Below are 25119 nucleotides of genomic sequence, written 5' to 3'. Positions count from 1 at the left end.
ATAGGTGCTCGCTAAAGCGTAACTGTGAACATGATGAGCAGTTTAAAAAAAAAGTCAATGGCGTCGCATTAGCTGCAAGTGTTATCAGTATTAGCTTCTGATATCCGACGCATAAACACTTTTCAGTGAAACACTGCTCTTTGTGACATGGACTGAATCTTTAAAAAATAGTGAAAGTCTGCATAAGATTTATGCCCCCACTCTGAAAACAGATTATAAAGCATCAACGCTATGTGTCTACGATGTACTTGCTTCTTAATATCATTAGCAATTGTATTCAATTATTAAATTATTCAACATACACAAACCACCTTTTCATGAAGCCCATCGATAGTATTAGCTTGCTGACAAGCCTAAGCATGATGCTAGCACAAATTGACTTGACATCACACGTGGGGAAAACAAATATCTAAATCAATTTTCTGAGCCGCTTATCCTCACAGTGGAGTGCTGGAACCTATACGAGATGTCATTGGGCAGGAGGCAAGGTCCATGCTGAACTGGTTGCCATGGCACATGGAGACAGACAACAGTCACAGACACAGTCACACCTAGAGGCAATTTATATTCTCCAATTAATGTATGTTTTTTGGAGGTGGGAGGAAACTGGAGTGCCTGAAGAAAACCCACACAGGCACGGGGAGAACATGAAAACTCCACACACCCTGGCCCTCAGAAATGCGAGGACTACGCGCTACAGTTGTGCCACCATGCCGACCTCTGTACAACGAGTATTCAGTAATTAAATTCACATTATGACATTTACACATAATATATGTTAGGGAATACAGACAAATTGTAACAACATAGTTGACTACTTGGGCTTTTAGTAGCTGCCTTTGTTGAGAAGCCGAAACTTAACTTTCACATTTCATGCGCATGAGGTGCTTTCAAAGACTGCTAAAGCAATGAATTAAGCCCAACAAGAACACCAAGGTTCCACCGCATGGTGCTAAAATAATATTTTCATTGCTTTGGACAGAACATTAAAAACAAAAGGGTAGCCCCCCAAAAATCTGAGCGTTGGCAAATTTGGAAATGCTGAACCTCAAATATCTGTGGGTTCACAGTATAGTATATAATACAGTTTAGAAAGGTATAGTGGTCACAAGTGTAACCACAACAGCTAGAAAAGCTACAACACATGTATGAACTTTACCTACAAAAAGTGACAAAGTTGAAAAATAACCATTCAGTAATATTCAGCTCTATTTGGAACACTCAAACTTGTGAGTCTCCTCTTGCTCTGGGTCATACACTGGTTCAACATACTTTCTATTGATGAACTACTGTGTTTTCTCTTTAGCCATTTTTCTCTCAGGAATACACACACTATTAGTCATAATAACGCAAGACCATTCTTGCTTGAAGACACTCCAGAGTAGAAAAAGGATGAGTAAAGTAAACAATGGCTCATTAATGAGCCACCCCTTTCAAACCGCTTGCTCTGACAGGGCTGTTTGAAAGATGGTGATAAGTGTACTTAAAGTATTGATCATATATTACATATTTAACCAGCCTAAGACTTTATTTTCTAGCAAACTGTTCAGATATTATGATCTATCAAAAAAATATAAGATTCGTCTACACCCCATGCTCTGTCTCCAATTAGTTTGTAATCTTGATTACAGACAAGCTTTTACTGTTACAATGAGCTGTCAGAAACAGACTAAAATAATCTCACACTTGCTTCTTCTGTGTGCACTCCTGACAGGACCTCCTTCTGCGCCACAGAATCTAGTCTACACTATCAATCAGACGACACTTAATCTGGAGTGGAGTCCACCAGCTGATACTGGTGGTCGCAATGATGTCACCTACAGCGTTCAATGCTCGCACTGTAGCTGGGAAACTGAAGATTGTAAACCATGTGGGCCAAACGTTGGTTACCTCCCTGCAAAGTCACAAATAATGGATACTTATGTAAACATCATTGAGCTCTTCCCCCATGCAAACTACACTTTTGAGGTGGAAGCTGTCAATGGGGTGTCTGATCTAAGCCGCACGCAGAGACTGTTTGCTACAGTTACTATTACCACTGGACAAGCAGGTAAGAATCAAGTTAAGGTTTCATTCACCTCTTAGTGGGTGTAAAATTTAGATATGAAAAAAAGAGATGAAAAGTTGACCAATTAAAAACCTGTCCACCAAAGTTCATTAATTACTGCAATGTATTTGCTCAGGCTACTGTTAGGGCAGGGTAATAGCTTTCTTCCAAGATGGTGGAACGGACAAAGTAGTTCATAAATTTAAATTAGCATAATTATTGATATTCACACTAATAACAGTTATATTTATGTCAACATAGATATTCAAGTTTTGGGAGTCTTTGGTACTACGTCAGACTATGGTGGCAAATTCACATTAAATGGACTTCACTACAATGTACTGCATTATATGAAGGGTTAGAAAGAATTATTAGACAGCTTAATCACATTCAAACAATACCTGGCTATTGTCGTTTCTGAGTATACTGATCATTCGCTTTCTATAAACTTTAATTGTAGCCTATAATCACTCATAATGCAGAAATGTATCATTGTGAAACCATTAATTTAGTGTTTAAATATCCTTGTCTGGCACATTACTAAACACACGAGGTCTGATCAACATTCTAAACAATCGGATGACTTTTCCTCCACAGAGACACGAGACAACTGTCTTCTCCAACAGCACACCAAACTCCAAAAATTCAAGCCCAGTGCCAAACCTATGGAAACGTATTGCTACCACATACACACACAAACACACACAAATCTGTATAAATGTGATGTGGGGACATATTAGAGACCCCGCAAATGTTTTGAGCCTGCCCCAAAATCGGGCTGGCCTTGTGCAAATATTTGGAACGGCGTTGGCACAAGCTTATGTCCCTCTATTAATTGTCTTTTAGTTAGAAAACGAATCAAAAAGATTCAAGAATCATGAAGTAACAAAACATTTATTCTATAATATGTAAACAAAAGGAAAATGTAGAAATGAATCTACTATTCACCAACTGAAAACACAAAGCCTGCGTCATTTCCTGCAGTGACTGTCACCCATTCAGATGGATTAATTCTGTGCAATAATTTGAAAATCTGGAATTTAACATTGAATATTTCCTTGAGTGGGACTTGGAGGAAAGGAAGCAGAAAAAAATGTCCTGGGGAAGGCACAAGGGCTGGCACAGTAGAAATGTGCTTGAAATAATTGAGCTTTTTGAGCTCTTGTTCCGAGTCATGGCAAATCCAGAACTTGACTGCCGACTCCTTTTGTCTGTTTTAAGTGAAAACAGCAAATTTACAGTACATCTGTTAAGATATTGAAATCAGAGCACAGAGCAATTTGGAAAGTAATTTGACGTATGGAATAAAGTTCAAGACACATCCAGTATAGGAGTGTTTGAAGTGTACTTATACCAAGGATATCAAGATATTCAAATGTTCTATATACTTGGCGGTCTTGATGGGCTACTGACAGGAGCAGCAGCCAGGTTTGCCCCCATTCCCACCTAACCCTGCTAAAAATTTTCTATAGAACATTTCTAAAGAATTTCCAAAGAACTATAGAACTTTAGGACACAAGTCCTATAGAATTTCTATAGAAATGCTATTGTTCTGTAGAAATTCTATAGAAAATCGCAGCCAAAATTCTATAGAACAAGTTGTTCTGTACAAATTCAAATTTAGAACATTTTTAGCAGGGAAAGGATATCGCTCATCTGTGAGGACTGCAACGACTTAGTAGGAATCAAACTTTATGCAACACTTTTCATACATCTCAAAGCGCTTAACATGAATTACAGAAATAAATTCAATCCCACCCTCCATTTTTCACATGCACCACACCCATGCATGCATGCGCACTTATCACAGTTTTCATTGGGAGAGAGAATTGAGTAAGTGTCCCTAGTTCATGATCAACCTCTTCTGTAGATACCTGACTAACCTGCTGCTGTTGCCTCCGGGAGATCCTCTGTGGTCCTGCCCTCCTTCACCCCAGTCCCCATGTTACTAGTTGTTTGTCTCAGAGACACAAAGGGGTAAAAAAAAAAAAAGACATGACCCCAGAGTACTCAGGTGTGAGGTTATGTCCAGGGAATGGCCTCAAAAGATATCTCTGAAGTGGAAAAGCCTCATCTGCAACAAAGACGTGGCTGGGGTCATTGATGGTCATATTTTGGTGTTGGCAGGTCAGCAGGGAGTTGGAGGGTGCCAGATTGCAAATGCTTCACCAAAGCCTGAGTTGGCCAGGATAACACAGTGACTTGTTCGGTCTCAACTCCCGACATAAATGATTTGGATGTAATGATCAGCATCCACAACTGCCAAGAGAACCAACAAGTATATTACCTTGTTGCTGTGGAACTGGGATCTGGACTTGGCAGGGGGTTTGAGGACCACATGCTTCCCAGATGGTGCTCCACAGCAGAGAGTTAAAGCCCACCATTCCGTTAAGGTCACTGCAACGTTCCTATTTTCCTCTTCCCCTTTGTGATGGGAACAGCCCTGAACTTCCCTATGATGCTGTTGTTACATCAAGTCATGGAGACTGTGAAAACCACAACACAGGAACCGTTGTTAATGATCCTGAAGGAATTCCCTGAGGCAAAGTTTCTGCAGCACATCCATCCGTCCATTATCCAAGCTGCTTATCCTCACAAGAGTCACAGAAGAACCAGAGGCTATCCCAGCTAGCTTTGGGCGAAAGGCGGACTACACCCTGAAGCGGTCACCAGTCACAAGGCAGATATCTGCAGCACAGATATATATGAAATATTATTGAGATACATTTAAAATAATGTGAATCAAGTGGTCAGCATGGTGGAGCAGCTGTAGAGCGTTGGTCTCAGAATTCTGAGGACTTGGGTTCAAATCCCGGCCCCGCCTGAATTTGCATGTTCTCCCTGTGTCTGCGTGGGTCTTCTCCGGCACTCTTGTTCCCTTCCACATCCCAAAAACATGCATTCATTGGAGACTCTAAATTGCCCCTAGGTGTGATTGTGAGTGGGACTGTTATCAGTCTTCATGTGCCCTGTGATTGGCTGGCAACCAGTCCAGTACCTTGCTTCCTGGCCATTGACAGCTGGGATTCACTCCAGGACTGCTGTGACCCTTGTGAGGATAAGTGGCTCAGAAAATGGATGTATGGATGGATGGACCTGCTTGTCAGGATTACTCTTAAAAAAGAATTACTTAATCTTTTTACCGAGTTACTCAATAGATTAAAAAAAAAAAATCCATCATGATTGATTGATGACACCTAGCCATGAAGCAGTATGTGGAGGAGTCGCTTGCCACTGGGCTCATACAAACCTCATCATTTATGGCAGGAGCGTTTTTTTTTTTTTTTTTTGTGCAGAAGAAAAACAAAACCCTGTGTACTCTCGCCCCCTCATTTTCATTGCTTTTGAACTTCTGGAGGGGTCCAAGATATTTACCAGGCTGATATTGAGATGCGCTTACCACCTCCTCTGGAATCAGGAGGGGGACGAGTGGAAAACCGCGTTCAACATGGTTACTGAACATTATGAGTACTCGGTGATGTCTTTCGGCTTCATGAACGCTCCAGCTGTATTCTTGAGTTTGGTCAATGACGTATTGCATGATGTGGTCAAGATCTGTATTTTGGTTTATCTTGATGACATCTTGATTTTTTTTTTCCTCGGTTGAAAAGATTCACATGGAACAGCTCCTGCTGTTGTTGTTATTGTTGTTGTTGAGTCACTCAAGGCACCTAAGGATGGTCCTCAGAAGTGCTAGACTCACATGTGGAAGGCTGCGTATTCCTCCGAAGAGATGAACAAGAAGTAGAAAAAGACAACGAGAGAATGTCAGGAGCCAAGGATGACAGGGTGATAGATATGGAGGTAGAGGGGGCGCTGTGACCAGCCTATGCCACAGAGGATAGCGGGGAGAACCTGAGCAGAAAATGCAAATGAAGCCTTAAAGTCTCTTTGAATATCGGGTCTGGCCGAAGGAGATCCTGTGGAACCCCTGTTGGCAGAGGCAGTACAGGTGAATGAATTGAAGTCACAGGAAAAAGGGCGACCCCCACGGAGCGAGTCAGAGTGAAGAGACCGGGCTTCGTGAGGCTCCCAAGGAGGACAGCCACTTGTGGGACACCATGGGAAGGTGCCTGGTCTTCATCCTGTCAGCTGCTGTTTCATAACGGCCCTTATCTAAAGGCAGGAAATGCAAATTTCACCGTTTGTCCATGTCGTTAGTAGGGTTCATGTTAGCTGAGGGGGAGATCAGAATGGACCCCGTAAGATTAAAGCTGTCGCCCAGTCACCCACTCCTACATCGCGGAAGGAAGTGCAGTTATCTTATCAACTGGGGTCAAAAAATGGCAAACCCAATGCACTCTCGCGATTACATTCACCCGGAAAAGACCATTCCAAACTCGCACCCGTTCTACCAGATTCATGTTTTGAGTCCCCGTTCACGTGGGAAATAGAGGCATAACAGTCCAACACGCCCTTTAAGATACTCGCAGTCCTGAAGGGTGTGCAGACAATAGATTTTTCGTTGTGCCTTCCTTTAGGGGCCGACCAAGTGACTTGGCCCACACCAAAAAGACCGTATGTCATCTGCATATAGCTAAGACCCAATTTGAACAGCATTTCTGGTGGCCCAACATCAGAAGAGATGTTGTAGACTATGCCAGCGTGTGTCCGGTATGCGCTGCCCACAAATCTTCCCGACAGACGTCCTGAAGGAAACTTGCGAGCTCTCTCCATTTCCCACCTAACCCTAAACCCACCTTGTTCCCATATAGCGCTGGATTTTGTGATGGGGTTGTCGGCATTACAGGGCAACACCATCATTTTCTCAGTGATTGATCGGTTTCTCGAAAATGGCGCACTTCTTTCCTTTGCCAAGAATTCCCTCGGCCAAACAAATGACCGAACTCTTAATGCTCAATGTGTTTCGTTTTGCATGGGTTACCAGTGTCTGAGAGGGGCTCACAGTTTACATTGCGGTTCTGGAGGGAGTTTTGTTCTTTAATTGGGGCCTCGGTCTGCATCTCCTCAGGGTTCCAATCCAAAGACCATTAGGCAGACTGGACATTTAAACCAGGACCTGGAGACGGGACACGGTTATTACCTCCCAGGGTCCACATACCTGGAGTGATAAATTAGCCTTGGTCGAGTATTCACATAACTCTCTTCCTTTAGCGTTCACCAGTTTATCCCAGTTACATGTGCATGGTTACCTAGCATTTTTTTCCCCACTCTAGCCCCTGAATCTGCAGTTCCATCCTCGTTGGCCCTGGTGAGACATTGTAAGAGGACCTGGGAGCTCTATGCTCTTGCACCTCGGGAGCTCCTATAAGGTCGCAGCTGACCGTAGGAGGGTCCTGGCCAAATGTAAAATAAACAAACTGTTTGACTATTTTCTCATGTACTTGTTCACAAAGAAACCTTGCCCCATCTTTGCTTATTAATGACCAAATAACTCAGGGAAGCTCCTTTTATACAAAAGCATGGCACCCACCTGTACCAATTAGCCTATTCACCTGTGGGATGTTCCAAACAGGTGTTTCATGAACATTTCTCAACTTTCTCAGTGTTTTTTCCACCTGTCCCAGCTTTGCCGGAATGTGGTGCAGCCGTAAAATTCCGAGTCAATGAGTATTTGGTTAAAAAAATAAAGAAAGAAAGAAAGAATTTATCAATTTGAACATTAAATATATTGTCTTTGTAGTGTATTCAAATAAATAAAGGTTCGAGGTGATTTGCAAATCATTTTATTCAGTTTTTATGCACACACACAGACACACACGCACACGCACATGGAGGGCCCAGCCTGTTTTGCACGAGGGACCTGTTTTATGTATGAAAATGTTTCCACAGATCCACTGGAAGCACAGGTGTTTAACCCTAGAGAACCCATGGGGTCAACATTTTAAAAGAGGATTTGGATGTCTTGGGTTTGCTAGAGTTAAATTAAAAAAAATTACACTTTATCTTGGGCAATTAAAGCAATTTTGTACTATAATATAAATTTACCATGGTGTCCAGTCAGTGGGATCCTTGGTCTTGTTTTCCTGCTGCTAGATGGTCCCATCTGGGGGTGATGGGAGACAATGACACTCAAATTGTGTCCTATATTTAGTCTTCGCCATAGTCTTGTTTTGGTGACTGTCACCGCAGAAAACCCCACCTCACAAAGATATGCGGTTGGAAATGGAAGAAGGCCTTTCAGCGCTTCTGGGGCATTGTCAGGATATTCTGCTTTGACTTTAACCCAGAATGCAACGGGATTTGAAGGTATCTTCAAACATGGATTGAAGATCACCGTCAGTTTCAATCTCATTCAGTTGTTCCTCTTTGCATAGAGATCGTGTTGATTGGCCTGGCTTGTTCCCATATGGGTTGTGGATCCGTCCATTCGGCATTTTGGGGTCTTTTTTTGCTGGAAAGTTATGCTCAAACTCTTTTGAAAGCTGCAGGAGGTGGTCATGCACCAACCATCAGAATGAAGGTTCAACCTGAGTCTCTTCTATAATCCCTGCTAGTGTGTGGAACATGTCGAACGTCCCTGCATTTACTCTCCGTTGCCATGATTCCAGTTTGGCTTTAAATGCAGCAACCTTGTCTTCCAACTTGAAAAAAATCGTCATTTCTCTTTTTTTTAATGAAATGACAGATTGAGTTCGTTGGGCAGGTTAAAAATGTCACACAGGTAAGTAAGTTTTGAGATCCAATCAGTGATGCCAAAATACTTTTCCAGTTATGACTTTTTTTTAATAAGAAATCTCTGCAAAGACTCTCTCCACTAAAAAACTCTAGTCAGTAATTTGTCTTTAGAAATCTAACTTCGGTGTACGAGAGAAGTCGTTTATTTTCTCCATTGACTGATCACAGAGCGTATCAAACAAAAGTGAATTGAAGCATTTACTGTGAAGTAATTAATAACTTTAATCACATCTTGCAAAACACTGTTAAGCTCCAACTCACCAGCATTTCCTTATGGATGACACAGTGTGTAGACTCACATGCTAAAGCAACCTCCTTGATTGGCGTTGTTAGACTTGAAAGCCATCCAGTCATAAAAACCGCTCCTTCTGTGCAGATAGCAACACAAAATGAGCAATTAATTCTTTCTGACTTAAATACTTCTTCAGCTGTGATGTTGGTTGGCAAAATTAATGCACATAATAAATCCTCAGCGCACATCCTCTAGGAAGAAATATCACACAAAAATGACCAAAATTGCCTTGATGTCAACATCAGCAGAGTCCGCCACCTGAGTTGCATACCACGATGAATCATTTACCCTCTCTAACATCTGTGCTTCAATGTTCTCTGCTATTTCATCAATTCTTCATGTTACGATAGTAGGTGAAAGTGGGACACATGCTACCTTCGTTGCATGAGTCTCTTTCAAAAGGTTCACAGCAAATTTCCCTCGTTGCAGGCAGAATCAGTTTTTCCTCAAGAGAAAAGGGCTTCTAGCTTTAGCAACAAAGAATGATGCTTTCAGGGGAGACACGTTTGAAGAAGTGGTGACCATTAATAACTGCTGTTGTCCTTCAAGTAGACGTTTTTTTCTTTAAAAAAACTGCAAGGGCTTGTCTTTTAACTCAGGGTGTTTTGTCTGAATGTGCTGAAGACGTTTTCAGGGATTCATTGAATAATTACTTAGCTGTTCACCGCAAATAACACATATAGGGTGTAACTCTTGTGTATCACCTGTTCTGATGAACCAGTAACATAGATAGGAATCTAATGAAGTGACGTTTCTGCAGTCTCATTTCCCTCTTTTCTCCAGTGAGTTTTGCTTTTGACTCGTTTTTTTCAAGAACTAGTTTGTGGTTATCTTGACATTATAATTGCGGTTAGCTAAATGTGTGAAATGATAAAACAGTGTCAAGTGCGGCACTAAGGCTAGGCCGAAACAGTTGTTTTTCAAAATAACATCCAGAAGCTCTAAGAAAAAAATAAATTATAAGTTTAATAGTTAAATAACTATAACTATAAAGAATACATCAAAGGAGAGTTTACTTTTAGCGGGCATAGAAGAATATATGTTAATTGGCCGTAGAAGAAAAAGTAGAATGTATGGCAATTGGCTGGAGAAGGGCAGCACAATGGCTCAGCAGGAAAGCATTGGCCTAACAGTTCTGAGATCCCAGGTTCAATCCCGGACCCGTCTGTTTGGAGTTTGCATGTTCTCCCCATGCCTGCGTGGGTTTTCTCTGGGCACTTCGGTTTCCTCCCACATCCCAAAAACATGTAAAATTAAGTGGACTCTCTAAATTGCCCCTAGGTGTGATTGTGAGTGCGGCTGTCTGTCTCGATGTCCCCTGCGATTTGCTGGCAACCAGTTCAGGGTATACCCCTCCTCCCGCCTGATCACAGCTGGGCAGCACTCCCCGCGACCCTTGTGAGGATAAGCAGCTAAGAAAATGTGTGTGTGTGTATATATATATATATATATATATATATATATATATGATTAGGCAATTTAAAAATCTTTCACAAAATGTACCCGCATGTGAAGTTCTTCCAGTGGATTTTAAATGCATGGGGCATGAAGCGTGAAAGAATCTACCATCACCAAAAGATTAGAAGGCTTGACTGCTACATGAGGAAACCGCACAGTTTCAGTGGTAACTTAAGACAAAAATGACATTGGGTGTGAGTGAGAGACCGAAATGAGATATGACCACTATACCTTTGTGGTTTCAGTGAACAGGAAGAGAATGGAGGGGGGGGGGAGACTTTTCTGTTATGTATGAACCGTTTTACTGCTGTGTTAATCACTGTTTGGAAGAAGAAGAATGCACAGAGCCTACAACTGCAGTGCAATGGAGCAGTGTCTCCAGATGACTAAAGTTCAATTGAGGTATTGTGCCACTGTCTAAAGCAGACCAATAACAGGACTTGACTTGACTTGACTACTGGAATGGTTTTCTGACTGGACTCCCCAAAAAGCGCATTAAACAGCTGCAGCTCACTCAGAATGCTGCAGCCCAGGTTCTGAACAGAAAATAGAGGTCAAACATATAACTCCAATTGTAAAGTTCTTGCACTGGCTTCCAGTCACCTTTAGAATAGATTCTAAGTTCTGCTACTGGTCAATAAATCATGAAATGGTTTAGGTCCTGAATACACAAAAGAAATGCTGACGCAATACAAACCCAGTCGAGGTCTGATTTCAACAGACTCAGGTGAAATAGTGGAGCGCAGATTCCAAAGCAAACAGCATTTAGCTATTATCCTGCACACAAATGGAATAAGGCCCAAGTGTAAATGTTTTTAAATCCAGGTTGAAAACTCAAATTTTTTGTTATACTTTTTTGAGTATTTCCAATTTTAACATTTCTATAATATATATATTTTTTTTTTTGGGGGGGGGGATTTTTAATATTTTGTTTCTGTCCCCTTTAAATGTTCTATTTCTTTGTTTTAAAATCCTTTTAATTATGTAAAGGATGTACAGGATTACATTGCATAGCATCTTTTCCAATCAAATGATTACATGAAGCCTATCACATAACCTGACCCACGATAGATAATGTGGTGAGAGTCGTTGAAAGTAAACACCTGTAGATTTATAAATTGTGACTAGAGAGCCATTAATAGCATACAGCAATATCCCTATGTTGAACCATTCATGAAGGATGGTGACATACTTGTGTTTGAAAAGAAACGTGCATTTTTCGGTGTTTACGTGTGACAATGATTTTTTTTTAAAAATCAAACATTAACAGAAATGTACTTCTACACCCGGGATGTGGATTGTTTCTTTGCTGCCATTGTGACTCACTGAAAATGTGTCACTGACACAATTATGGCGCCATTTTTTTTTTTTTTTGTAGTCCAGGGAAATACACTCTTAACGCCTACTTTTTACAACAAAGCTTTAGGTGATCTAAGAGCTTTTTACAGTAGTGCTGTATATCCTATACACATGCCAACATCATTTTTACAGCTAAAAAGACTTTAAAAAGTACAATCTAGTCAGGCCTTTTTTTAAACTAACCTTCTATTTTTTTTTTTTTTATTTTAACTGTTATTACTTCATCATGTTATGGTATGGTCTGTTTGGGCAAAATTGAATGCATGTAGTCTACTGTACTTCTTTTCCTTTCGGCTTCTCCTGTTAGGGGTTGCCACAGCGTGTCACCTTTTTCCATCTAAGCCTATCTTGTGCATCTTCCTCTCTAACACCCACTGTCCTCATGTCCTCCCCCACAACATCCATCAAGCTTTTCTTTGGTCTTCCTCTTGCTCTTTTGCCTGGCTGCTCCATCCTCAGCACCCTTCTACCAATATACTCACTCTCTCGCCTCTGGACGTGTCCAAACCATCGAAATCTGCTCTCTCGAACCTTGTCTCCAAAACATCCAACTTTGGCTGTCCCTCTAATGAGCTAATTTCTAATCCAATCCAACCTGGTCACTCTGAGGGAGAACCTCAACATCTTCATTTCTGCCACCTCCAGTTCTACTTCCTGTTGTCTCTTCAGTGACACCGTCTCTAATCCGTACATCATGGCTGGCCTCACCACTGTTTTATACACTTTGCCCTTCATCCTAGCAGAGACTCTTCTGTCACATAGAACAGTGATACCCAAACAGTGTGCCGTGGTACATTAGTGTGCCGTGAGCGCTCTTCAGGTGTGCCGTGGGAAGTTATCCAATTTTGTGTAATTGCTAAAAAAAACATTTATTATATATATCACATCATACTACAGCAAACAGGACTGGGCTCAGAGCGGATCCCTGATGCAATCACATCTCCACCTTAAATTCTTCTGTCACACCTGCGGCACATCTCACTGCTGTTCTGCTGCCCTCATACATGTCCTGTACTATTCTAACACATTTCTTCGCCACACCAGATTTGCACATGTAGTACCACAGTTCCTTACTTGATACTCTGTCATAGGCTTTCTCTAGGTCTACAAAGACACAATGTAGCTACTTCTGATCTTCTCTATACTTTTCCACGGGCATCCTCAGAGCAAATAATGCATCTGTGGTACTCTTTATAGGCATGAAACCATACTGTTGCTCGCAGATACTCACTTCTGCCCAGAGTCTAGCCTCCACTACTCTTTCCCATTGTGTGGCTCATCAACTTCATTCATCTACAGTTTCCACAGCTATGAACATTGCCTTTGTTCTTAAGAATGGGAACTAGCACACTTTTCCTCCGTTCTTCTGGCATCTTCTCTCCTGCTAGTATTCTATTGAATAAGTTGGTCAAAAACTCCACAGCCATCTCTCCAAATTGCTTCCATACCTCCGCTGGTATGTCATAAGGACCAACTGTCTTTCCATTTTTTCATCCTGTTCAGTACCTTTCTAACTTCTCCCTGACTAATCATTGCCACTTCCTGGTCATTCACACTTGCCTCTTCTACTCTTCCTTCTCTCCCATTTTCTTCATTCATTAACTTCTCAAAGTATTCTTTCGATCTACTTAGCAACTACTGGCACCAGTCAACATATTTCCATAGCTATCTTTAATCACCTTTACTTGCTGCACTTCCTTCCCATCTCTATCCCTCTGTCTGGCCAACCTTAGAGATCCTTTTCTCCTTCTTTCGTATCCAACCTGGTGTACATGTCATCATATGCCTCTTGTTTAGCCTTCACCACCTCTACCTTTGTCCTATGTTGCATCTCAATGTATTCCTTTCGCCTCTCCTCAGTCCTCTCTGTGTCCTTCTTCTTCTTCGCTCATCTCTTTCCTTGGATGACTTCCTGTATTTTGGGATTCCACCACCAAGTCTCCTTCTCCCCTTTCCTACCAGAAGACACCCAAGTACTCTCCTGCCTGCCTCTCTGAATACCTTGGCAGTAGTATTCCGCTCTTCTGGGAGCCCTTCCTGTCCATCTAAAGCCTGTCTCACCTCTTTCCGAAAGGCCACACTTCCACCACCTGATTCTCTGCTCTACCTTTGTCTTTTTAATCTTCCTACCCACCACCAGAGTCTTCCTACACACCACCATCCTATTCTGTCGAGTTACACTCTCCCCTACCACTACTTTACAGTCAGTAATCTCCTTCAGGTTACATCGCCTGCACCAAATATAAGCCACCTGTGTGCTTCTACGTCCGCTCTTATAGGTCACTCTATGTTCCTGTCTCTTCTGGAATTAAGTGCTAACTCCTGCCATTTCCATCCTTTTAGCAAAGTCCACCACCATCTGTCCCTCAAAGTTCCTTCGCTGGATGTCGTACTTACCCATCACTTCTTCAATGGCCCCGTTTCCTTCGCCAACATGTCCATTGAAATCTGCACCAATCACAACTCTCTCTTTGTCTGGGATGCTCAGAGCTACTTCATCTAGTTCCTTCCAAAATTTCTTAGCCATCTCTTCCTTTAAAATAACCCCTACTCCATTTCTCTTCTGATCTACCCAATGGTGAAATAACTTAAACCCTGCTCCTAAACCTCTAGCTTTACTCTCTTTCCACTTACTCTCTTGGATGCACAATACATCAACCTTTCTCCTAATCATCATGTCAACTAACTCCTGAGCTTTTCCTGTTGTGGTCCCAACATTCAAAATCCCTTTGTACAGTTGTAGGGTCTGTGCATTCCTCTTCATCTTCTGCCGACTCTTCTGCTTTCCTCCTCTTTTTTGTCTTTGACCCACATTATCTGAATTTCTACCTAGGCCTTCTTGATTAACAGTGCCGAGGGCAGATGTTGTCCGCCCAGGGCACGACTTATCCGGTATGGAATTCCTTTGATGAACATTCATATATGTGTGGCACAGTTTTACACTGGATGCCCTCCCTGACGCAACCTTCTGCATTTATCTGGGTTTGTGGCGGCCTACAGGTTGCACAGGGTTGTGCCCCCATCGGGCTGCAGATAATCAAATAAAAGTACACTGTGTACTATTTTCTTAGCTATATCAAATATGTATATATTTTTTGCAGTACGGTGCCGCAACTAGAGCATTGGCGTCACAGTTCTGGAGACCGGGGTTCAAATCCTAGCCTCCCCCTGTGTGGAGTTTGCATGTTCTCCCCATGCCTGCGTGGGTTTTCACCGGGCACTCAGGTTTCCTCCCACAACCCAAAAACATACATTCATTGGAGATGCAAAATTGCCCCTAGGTGTGATTGTGAGTGGGACTATTGTCTGTCTTCATATGCCCTGCCAACCATCTATTGAATGACATTTAGGATATGGCTGTTTCTGACCATTTTGTGTATTTTTTTAATTACAGATTCTTACAAAAGTTCAGACAACCTCTATCTTTATTAGGAAAAGCTACATAAATGACAGTACTGCTACTATGTTTATGGAGACTGTGGCCGTGCCACAGACTGTGAATGCTGAGACAGTTGATGAACATTTGGACAATTTCACCTGAAAAATGACAAATGCCATGAATGCTGTCGCTCCTGTTAAAACAAAGACCATCCTGAGGCAACCGAGAACACCATGGAGGAACACAGTAATGGTCAAGAGATCTAAATCAGAGTGTAGGAAAGCACAACAAAAGTGGAGAAGAACTAAACACGGAATTGACTATGTTCTGTACAGACAGTGTCTTTGTAATTTTAACCAAGAGTTAGTCAGAATGAGACAGCAATACTTTTCTGAAATAATCAGTAAGAACCTCAACAATACTCACAAATCCCCGGAATCAGATAGATCCAGAACTTGTAACAGCTGACAAATGCAATGAGTTTGCCCGTTATTTTAGTGAAAAAATCCAATCAAATTTCAGCAGAAAGCAGCAAAAAGATAATATGATTTTACATTGGAGCCTTCCAGGAAAACCGCTATTAACTTGTCAAAATTTGATCGAGTTGACCAAAAAACTGTAGCGAAAACGGTTCAGCAGCAGTCAATTGCTCACTTCAGTGTGGCGAGTTTCCCAAAGCTCTTAGAGTAGCTGCTGTTTAGCGTAATTTAAAAAACAGCACCGTATGATTCCATGTTAGCAAGCTAATGACCCATCAAATCTCCCATTCATTGCCTAGATTTTGTTTTTTCTAATATTGGTATTATTAGTATTATTTAGTTATTTTTAGTAAACTCAGGAATTTCTTGAATTTAAATGGACTTTTTTTGGACAAATTTCAATCAGGTTTCCGAACTTATCACAGTCCAGAATCTACTCTTATCAAACTGCTAAATGGAAAGGAGCTACTTTGTAGCCATTGGAAGTGCTAAATTTCCACAAATGGCAATGACCTATGGGGTCCCTCAAGGATCACTTCTTGGACCTTTCCTGTTCATTATAATTATCACAGCGATGCAGATGCCACACAGTTATATTAGCAGTGTCTCCATTTGAGGTATTGTGCCACTGTCTAAAGCAGATAAATAACTGGATGAGCCAAAATGTTCTTCAACTAAATTACAACAAAACTGAGACAATTGTTTTTGGCAATAAAGAAAAGAGAATTGCTGTGAGTAAACACCTGGACTATCTATCTTTAAAAACCAAAGATCAAGTCCGAATTGTTGGTGCTCTGATTGATTTCGACCTGACTTTCAACAATCATATCAAATCAATCACAAAAACTGCCTTCTAACATATAAACATCTGAAGAACATATGTAGAGTGAAGGCTTGCATCCATGCTTTTATATGAAGTAGACTTCAATACTGAAACGGTGTTCTGACTGGACTCCCCAAAAAGAGTATTAAATAACTACAGCTCAATCAGAATGCTGAACCTCGCATTCTGACCAAAACAAAGCGATCAGAGCATATAACTTCAATCCTAAAGTCCTTGCACTGTCTTCCAGTCAGTTGTAAAATAGATTTTAAAGTTCCGCTCCTGGTCTATAAATCACTCAATGATTTAGGTCCTGAACACAAAAGAAATGCTTACAGAATACAAACCTAGTTGAGCTCTGAGATCGACTGACTCAGGTCAATAGTGTGTCAAAAACATGGTGAAGCAGCATTTAGCTATTATGCTGCATACAAATTGAATAAGTTACGAACAGAGGTGAGGTCAGACCCAAGTCTGAATGTTTTTAAATCCAGGTTGAAAACTTGTTTTTTCTCATGCTTTTAAGACTATATCCACTTTTTAATCATATTACTTGCCCTGTATGTGGTTTTATTCTTTTATTTCTTTATATATTTAGTTGTCATTTTTATCCCATTTTAAATATTTATCTCTTTGTTTTCAAATACTTTTAATCATGTAAAGCACATTGAGTTACCTCGTGTATAAAATGCACAATACAAATAAATGTACTTTGCTTTGCTTTGCTTTGCTTCAATCTCTTGGGATTCTTGACTGTGCTCCATGACAAAGGAGTCAATATATTTGAGTTGATGTCTTCGAGCGTCACACAATCCTGTTAAATTCCAATTTTTTTGGTGGCACGTTGGGCGAGTGGTTAGAGCGTCAGCCTCACAGTTCTGAGGACCCAAATTCAAATCTCGATCCTGCCTGTGTGGAGTTATGTTCTCCCTATACATGTGTGGGTTTTCACTGGGTACTTTGGTTTCCTCCCACATCCCCAAAACATGGATTGATTGGAGACTCTAAATTGCCCCAAGGTGTGATTGTGAGTATGACTGTTGTGTCTCCATATTCCCTGCGATTGGCTGGCAACCGGTTCAGGGTATACCCTGCCTCCTGACCGATCACAGCTGGGATTGACTCCAGCACTCCCGTAGTTTTTTTTTATGGATTCCGTGCTGGTAATTAATGGCTTTGTTTATGCAAATTGTAGCAATGATCTTATTTTTCCCCATGGATGTTCTTCTCTTAACAGTTCCATCCCAGGTCAGTGAGGTCACAAAGGAGAAAGTGCAACAGCGGAGCATTGAGCTTTCATGGCAGGAGCCCCGGCAAACCAATGGGGCCATCACAGAATATGAAATCATATACTATAGAAAAGTATGTTTATGTATGTATGTGTGTGTGTGTGTGTGTGTGTGTGTGGTGTGTGTGTGTGTGTGTGTGTGTTATGGCAATGAATTTTTCAAATCAGATTCATAACATTTGAACTTTGATTAATTGCGAGTGCCAAATATACCACAGATAATCCCACATTTTTCTTTGAGATGGTATTTTAAACTTGTACTTTAATGACAAGTGAGTTTAGTGCTGTACTGAATGTAAATTGTCTTCATTTATTCCACAAATGTCCCATTGGGGTGACATTTGAAGCAAAATATGCCCCAAACACAACAGTTGGAGTCTACTTACTTTATCTTTGCACTGGTATAAGCACTAACGTGATCACAGACCTATTAGCAGCCTGCACTGTATTTCAGATATACATCCGTGGTTCAGGTAATTGAGCCTGTGTGGTTGAAATATAACACAGTGAAGAAATATTTGAACACCTTGCTATATTGCAAGTTGTCCCACTTAGAAATCATGGAGAGGTCTGAAATTTTCCTCGTAGGTACATGTCCACTGTGAGAGAGATAATCTAAAAAGAAAAATCCAGAAATCACAATGTATGATTGTTTTTAACGATTTATTTGTGTGATACAGCTTAAAATAAGTATTTGAACACCTGAGAAATCAAAGAATGACTCACCAAATAAGTGACACAAAACGTAAACTTTAAACGCGTTTTACATGCTACCAGCATGATTTGCTTCACTACCAGCATGCTTTAAGGCACGAAGGACCTCCATAGCGCCGCAAAGCATGCTGGAAACATAAATAGCATTTAAAGTGCATGTTTTATGTCAATTGTTTTATGAGTCATTCTTTTATTTTATTATTTGCTATTTATGCTACTCTGTTTGCTGTGGTGTAAAAATTTTAGTTTTGATATGAACCCATGAGTGTGCAAAACATCGTCAGTAATGACCTTCCTACAAAGACAGTGTGGGGCAATGTAAGCTTCTTTTACTTAGAGATACGAAATGTAATTGTTCCTGTCTACCTTGTGAGCACCATCATATGGTAGGGTCCATACATGCTGTAACATGTGCTAGCATGGATGCTAACAGTGTAACCAGTATGTTTAAGTGTGCAATATTGGAAAAGTCACACAGCAAAGTCTGCAAATATTTGAACTTAGTGTACACATAAGGTGCACTGCATTGTAAGGTACAATCTCTAGTCTGGTATCTCATCTAGTTAGAAGAGAATTTAAGACTTACGGTTGTGAAAATGCGGGACAATTTTTAAAAAATGGAGAACAAAATTGTGAATATGCGGGGCCGCACAAACGGTGAACCGCGAATTAGCAAGGGCACACTGTACACCTAAGACAGTTTTTGTGTTCACCCACTTTTGCATAGAAATGTTTGATCTTGTTCTTATTCAACTTTAACTTTAGGATCAGATGGAGCAAACCTATTCTACTGTAAGGGCCAAATCCACATCAGCAACTGTAAACAATCTGAAGCCCAGTACAGCCTATGTTTTCCAGATCAGAGCCTTGACACAGGCTGGATATGGAATGTTTGGCCCCAGATTAGAGATAATGACAAAGGAAGAGGAAACAGGTAAGGCTTATTGTTGTATTTTGTGTGGCTTTTGAGTGTGAGCATTTAATCAATCATGAGGTTGATTTCTCCACATATGACACTCAAAACTGTCAGTTGGCTGTACAATCCTTCAAGATTCAAACTCTTTCAGTATCTTTACCCATGATATTGTGCAAAGTAAGTTATGAAATGGGAAAAGAGAGACAAACAACTAAAATTTTTATCATGTGTTAACCACCAGTCTTGTGATGAAAGTCTTCCAGATTTTCCTAGAATTCCAGATTTTCAAATTGTCATGAAAATTCCTCCGGAAAATTGAGGAAAAATTGCCTAAAATTAATCCGGATATTAGTTGACATTGAACATTGAACGAACACGCGTTTGAGTTCATTGTTTTGATTTCACGAGCGCAGCCATGTTGAGGCAGTAACACTAGTAACAGTAACGCCCCTCCCCTCGCGTTCTCATGACCTCGCCATATCTCATAGATTTCGAAATTTCGGCAAGAACGGAAGCCACAAAGGGTCCACATGTGCACACAAACGGCAGATTAATCATTGAATGTCGAGTATTTGAATAGCGTTTTGTGTAAAATAATTCATGCACGATCAGCCTGGTACGGCCCCCACCGCAATCTTCAAACAGGTATACAGCCAAGGTGACATACGTGCAATAGACGCGAGTGTGAGGAACACATTCAAGTGGTTATGGCTTGGGAAAAATGACTTGAATGGAGATTTTCTTGTCCGACTACATTAGAAAGGCCGACAAACCTGGTAAATCTATTGAAATCATATATATATATATATATATATATATATATATATATATATATATATATATATATATATAAGGCAACTCATTATAGTATTAGTATTACTAGATCTATATCTAAGATGGTCGGGTGTATCAGTACAACGCAACGTAACAAGTTTGAGACTTAAACATGAATAGTAATTACTACAGATCAAATTAAACATGTTTTGCTGTACGGTGTAGAAGTTATAGCATATATTTTTATGTATATTTGATATCTATACTATAATATATATAATATGGGGAAAAGGACAATTTTAGATGTATTTTTACTGAATAGTTCACTTAATTCATTTGTCTTGAGATAAACTTGCATATTTTAAGCATATTTTAATGACAAATGTGAATTTGTGCTATCCAGTGATAGGGGGATGGTGGACAAAAAAATCTGGGCTTGGGCCTTGGGAACTTCTGCCCAATTTTTTTTTGTAAATTTTACTTTCAATTTCTGTCTGAATTTTGTTCACAGATATCGCCAGAATGCACCACAGCCACAAACTAACAAGACCAAAGAACAAAAGACATTCAGTTACAGATGTGTAAGATCCAGTCTTCTTCATTTAGGACAGTGAAGAGTGCATCAACGCCCCACATTATGTTTAGCTTATACAGAGTCCCCTTACCTGTTCGCAGTTCCCGTTATAGACCAGTGCAATGACAACTGTGCAAAGGGAGCAGTGTAAAGTGACGATAGTTAACAGAATATACAGTAATACTAATACTGATTCACCAGCAGGATATGAGGGTGTGACCCAACAACAGCACAAGGCAGAAAATAGCAGTTCGTTGATCAATAATTTAATGACTGAATTGCCAAAGGAAAAAAAACTGTTTGAATGCCTGCGAGTTTTGACATACATTGATCGCTATTGCCTACCCAATAGAAGGAGCTGGAAGAGCAGGTGGCCAGGATGTGGAGGGTCCGAAAGGATCCTGCCTGCTCTGGACCTAGTTCGAGTGACGTCCAAGTCTTGTAGGTCACCCTATGTTCCTGCCTCTTCTAGAAAAAAAAAGTGTTCACTACAGCCATTTACATTCTTTTTTGCAAAGTTTACCACCATCTGTCCCTCAAAGTTCTCTTAATGGATGCCATACTTACTCATAAATTCTTCATCACCCCTTTTTCCTTCACCGACATGTCCATTATAATCTGCACCAATCACAACTTTCTCTGTGTCAGGGATGCTCAGAACTACGTTAGCTAATTCAGCGGTCGGGAACCTTTTCGACTGAGAGAGCCATAAATGGCAAATATTTAAAATGTTTCAAAAGAGTCGTACAATTTTTTTAAACAACTAAATGTCATGATCCTGGATTCCAGCCAGGGCTGGGCGTGGCCGTCTAATCGGAAGGGTCACACCTGCGCCTCATGTCCTCCGATTAGACCCAGTACATATAGGACCCGGGGGACGACAGAGACTCTGCTAGATCATTGCCTCTCATGCCTCGTTCCCGCACTACCGTACTCCTGACGTCTACCTCCCGTGTACCGACCAACGCCTGTCTCCCGACCTACCCCGTAAGCCTACCGTTACTGATCTTGCTGCGTGTTTGGACTGACTCCCTGGTAACCGACATTGGAACGAATAAAGGCTTATTCCGCACTGCTTACCTCTCACCTGAGTCGTGCATTTGGGTCCACCCCTGAGTCTCGTCCGTGACAGAACGATCTAGCCAAGAACATGGACCCAGCCGACTCTGAAGCCATTCGCCGTGCGCTGCAAGTGCAGGGCAAACGCCTGGGTGAGCAAGAGGCTGCTCTCCAGGGTATGACTCACCAGATCCAGGAGCTCTTCACCCAGCTGCAACCGTGGCTAGCCTCCCAAGCTAGCGCGGCCGCTCCTGTGCCTCCCCGTACCACCATCACTCCGCTCTCTCGACCAGAGCGGTTCTCAGGCGACTCCGGTAACGTCAAGCCCTTCCTGGCGCAGTGCGATCTCCACTTTGAGCTGCAAGCTTCCGCTTTTCCCACGGACCGCTCCCGGATCGCCTTCGTCATTTCCCACATGACAGGGAGGGCGGAGGCATGGGCCACCGCCGAGTGGAGCCGTAACTCGGAGACCTGCCGCTCATGGGCGAGCTTCGTCTGCGCGCTCACCCAGGTGTTCCAGTATGCGGCTCCGGAACGCCAGGCGGCGTCGTCACTCATGACAATTCGCCAGGGGCGTCGTCGCGTGTCCGACTACGCCATCGAGTTCCGGATTCGGGCTGCCGAGAGCCGCTGGAATGAGGAAGCCCTCCATGACGCGTTTTACGAGGGACTGTCCCCACAGATCCGTGGTCACCTCGTGGCCACGGATCTTCCGCCTTCGCTTAACTCCCTCATCGCATTGGCCCTCAAGGTGGACCAGCGCCTCACCGTGCAGAGACAAATGGAGGGCCTGAGGGAGGAGGAGAGGGAGAGTCGCAGTCCGGTTGTTTCCGCTTCCCGGCCACCCGTGTTGTCAGCTTCACCGGAAGCCATGCAAGTGGAGGGGCTTGGCAGCTCAGCGGAGGAGCGCTTACGTCGGCGACGAGAGGGACGCTGTTTTTACTGTGGGCGTTAGGGACACTTGATCGCCCATTGCCCGACTCGACCAGGGCATTCTGACATCAGGATCGCTACTCCGGTGAGTGTGCGGTACACCGCGACGGGGTCAGGGCGGTCCCTTCTTCACCTCACCTTGGGAACGGACTCCCGTTCATGCTCTGTGACGGCTTTCATAGATTCTGGGTCGGAAGCAAACCTGATAAATCCCCGCGTGGTCGAGGAGCTGGGGGCAGCAACCTTTCCCACGCAACGTTTTCGTCACGCCAACGGCAAGTTCCTTTGTCGGGTTACACATCGCACTCAGACGCTACGTATGAGCTTTCCGGACGCTCACTCGGAGCGTATTAGCTTTCATGTCTTCGACGCACGTAGTAGCGACATCATCTTGGGCAGCCCGTGGCTCAAAGAACATAATCCGCACATAGATTGGACCACGGGTCAGACAAGACTTGGGGAGAGGACTGTCTCAGTCGCTGTGTCGCTGTCCAGAGAGACAGGGGTATTCAAGTTGCGCCGGTTTGGCTAACAGAACCTAGTACCGTCCTGGACCTGACCGCAGTGCCCTCCGGCTACCATGACCTACGGGAGGTCTTCTCTGAATCTAAAGCAAAGTCTCTGCCGCCACATCGGTCATACGACTGCGCGATTGAACTCCTGCCAGGCACCTCTCCTCCCAGAGGGAAACTGTTCTCTTTAACCGGACCAGAGCATCAAGCCATGAGGGACTACATCGAGGACTCGCTGGCAGCCGGACTCATTCGCCCCTCATCTTCACCAGCCGGTGCGGGGTTTTTTTTTGTCAAGAAGAAGGACTCCACGCTGCGAGCCTGCATCGACTACTGAGGACTGAACGACATCACAGTCAAGAACAGGTACCCTTTGACGCTTATCTCTACAGCATTCGAACTCCTCCAGGGAGCCCGGATCTTCACCAAGCTCGACTTGCGCAGCGCTTACCATCTGGTGCGGATTCGCGAAGGGGATGAGTGGAAGACGGCGTTCAACACCCCCACAGGGCACTATGAGTATCTGGTGATGCCCTTCGGACTGACAAACGCTCCGGCAGTCTTTCAGAACTTCATTAACGACGTGCTTCGGGAGTTCCTGAACAGATCTGTCTTTGTTTATCTGGATGATATTCTCATCTTTTCAGCAGACCTAACCTCTCACATTCAACAAGTCAGAGAGGTGCTCCTGCATCTGCAGCAGCACCAATTATACGTGAATATGGAGAAGTGTGAGTTCCATCGGGCATCCGTGTCCTTCCTGGGCTTCGTCCTGGCTGAGGGAGAGATACGGATGGATCCCGGGAAGGTCGACGCGGTGCTGCGGTGGCCTACCCCCACCAACAGGAGGGACGTACAGAGGTTTCTGGGATTTGCCAATTTCTATAGGAAATCCATAAGGAACTTCAGTTCCGTGGCCACTCCTCTGCATTCGCTCACCTCGCCACATACCCTCTTCGACTGGTCCGGGACCTGCCAGGAGGCCTTCAGCAGGCTCAAGGCAAGTTTCACTACTGCGCCCGTTCTCATTATTCCGGACCCAGATAACCAGTTTGTGGTGGAGGTGGATGCATCGAATTCAGGAATCGGAGCAGTCTTGTCGCAGAGGAATCCCAAGGATGGAAGGATCCACCCGTGCGCGTTCCTGTCTAGAAAGTTGACCCCGGCAGAGAGGAACTACGACGTTGGAGATAGGGAACTGCTGGCGGTCAAGAGAGCGTTGGAGGAGTGGCGGCACTGGCTGGAGGGCTCGCAAGTACCGTTCGTTGTCTTCACGGACCATAAGAACCTTGAATACCTGAAGTCTGCGAAGAGGTTGAACGCCCGTCAGGCCAGGTGGGCCCTATTTTTCACCCGCTTCCACTTTAAGGTGTGTTTCCGCCCAGGCTCCAAAAACGGCAAGCCGGATGCACTCTCGCGGATCCACGAGGGAGGGCGCACGGATTCAGACGCCGCTACTATCCTGCCAGCGGGGTGCTTCGTGGCCTGTTTCACCTGGGCGATCGAGTCGCGGGTGAAGGAGGCTCTGGGAGAGACACCGTCACCCGCGGATTGTCCGTCGGGCCACCTGTTCGTCATCCCATCTCTGCGGGGAGACGTCATCAACTGGGCCCATACCAACAAGACGATCTGCCACCCGGGTATGGCGAAGACACGTTCAGTGGTCGAACAAAGGTTCTGGTGGCCTAACCTCAGCAAGGACGTAAGGGAGTTCGTCAACGCCTGCCCGGTGTGTGCTGCCAATAAGACGGCCTGTTGGTGAGTTGCAACCCCTGTCCATCCCCTTTCGTCCGTGGTCACACATCGCGCTGGACTTCGTCACCGGCCTGCCGCCTTCTCAAGGGAACACAGTAGTGCTGTCCATAGTAGACCG

At 43.2% G+C, this 25119-nt stretch overlaps 1 protein-coding gene across 8 annotated transcripts in view; it reads left to right on the top strand.

The window, feature by feature from the left end:
- Positions 1–25119, top strand: part of epha7 (eph receptor A7) — a 217983-nt gene that overhangs the window by 110589 nt on the left and 82275 nt on the right. For 5 of the 8 annotated variants that reach the window (XM_061812988.1, XM_061812987.1, XM_061812989.1 and 2 more), the window contains 3 exons: positions 1715–2050; positions 17714–17838; positions 19244–19412. In XM_061812988.1, the coding sequence (XP_061668972.1) occupies positions 1715–2050; positions 17714–17838; positions 19244–19412 (630 nt within the window). Of the gene's footprint in view, positions 1–1714; positions 2051–2644; positions 2721–17713; positions 17839–19243; positions 19413–20679; positions 20750–25119 lie in introns of those variants that run through there. The other 3 variants (XR_009793889.1, XR_009793890.1, XM_061812991.1) reach the window with 3 other exon arrangements.

The sequence above is a fragment of the Syngnathoides biaculeatus genome, chromosome 23 (assembly GCF_019802595.1).
Source record: "Syngnathoides biaculeatus isolate LvHL_M chromosome 23, ASM1980259v1, whole genome shotgun sequence".
NCBI lineage: Eukaryota > Metazoa > Chordata > Actinopteri > Syngnathiformes > Syngnathidae > Syngnathoides > Syngnathoides biaculeatus.
The sequence above is the reverse complement of the archived record's forward strand: the minus strand, read 5'-3'. Positions and strand labels throughout refer to the sequence as shown.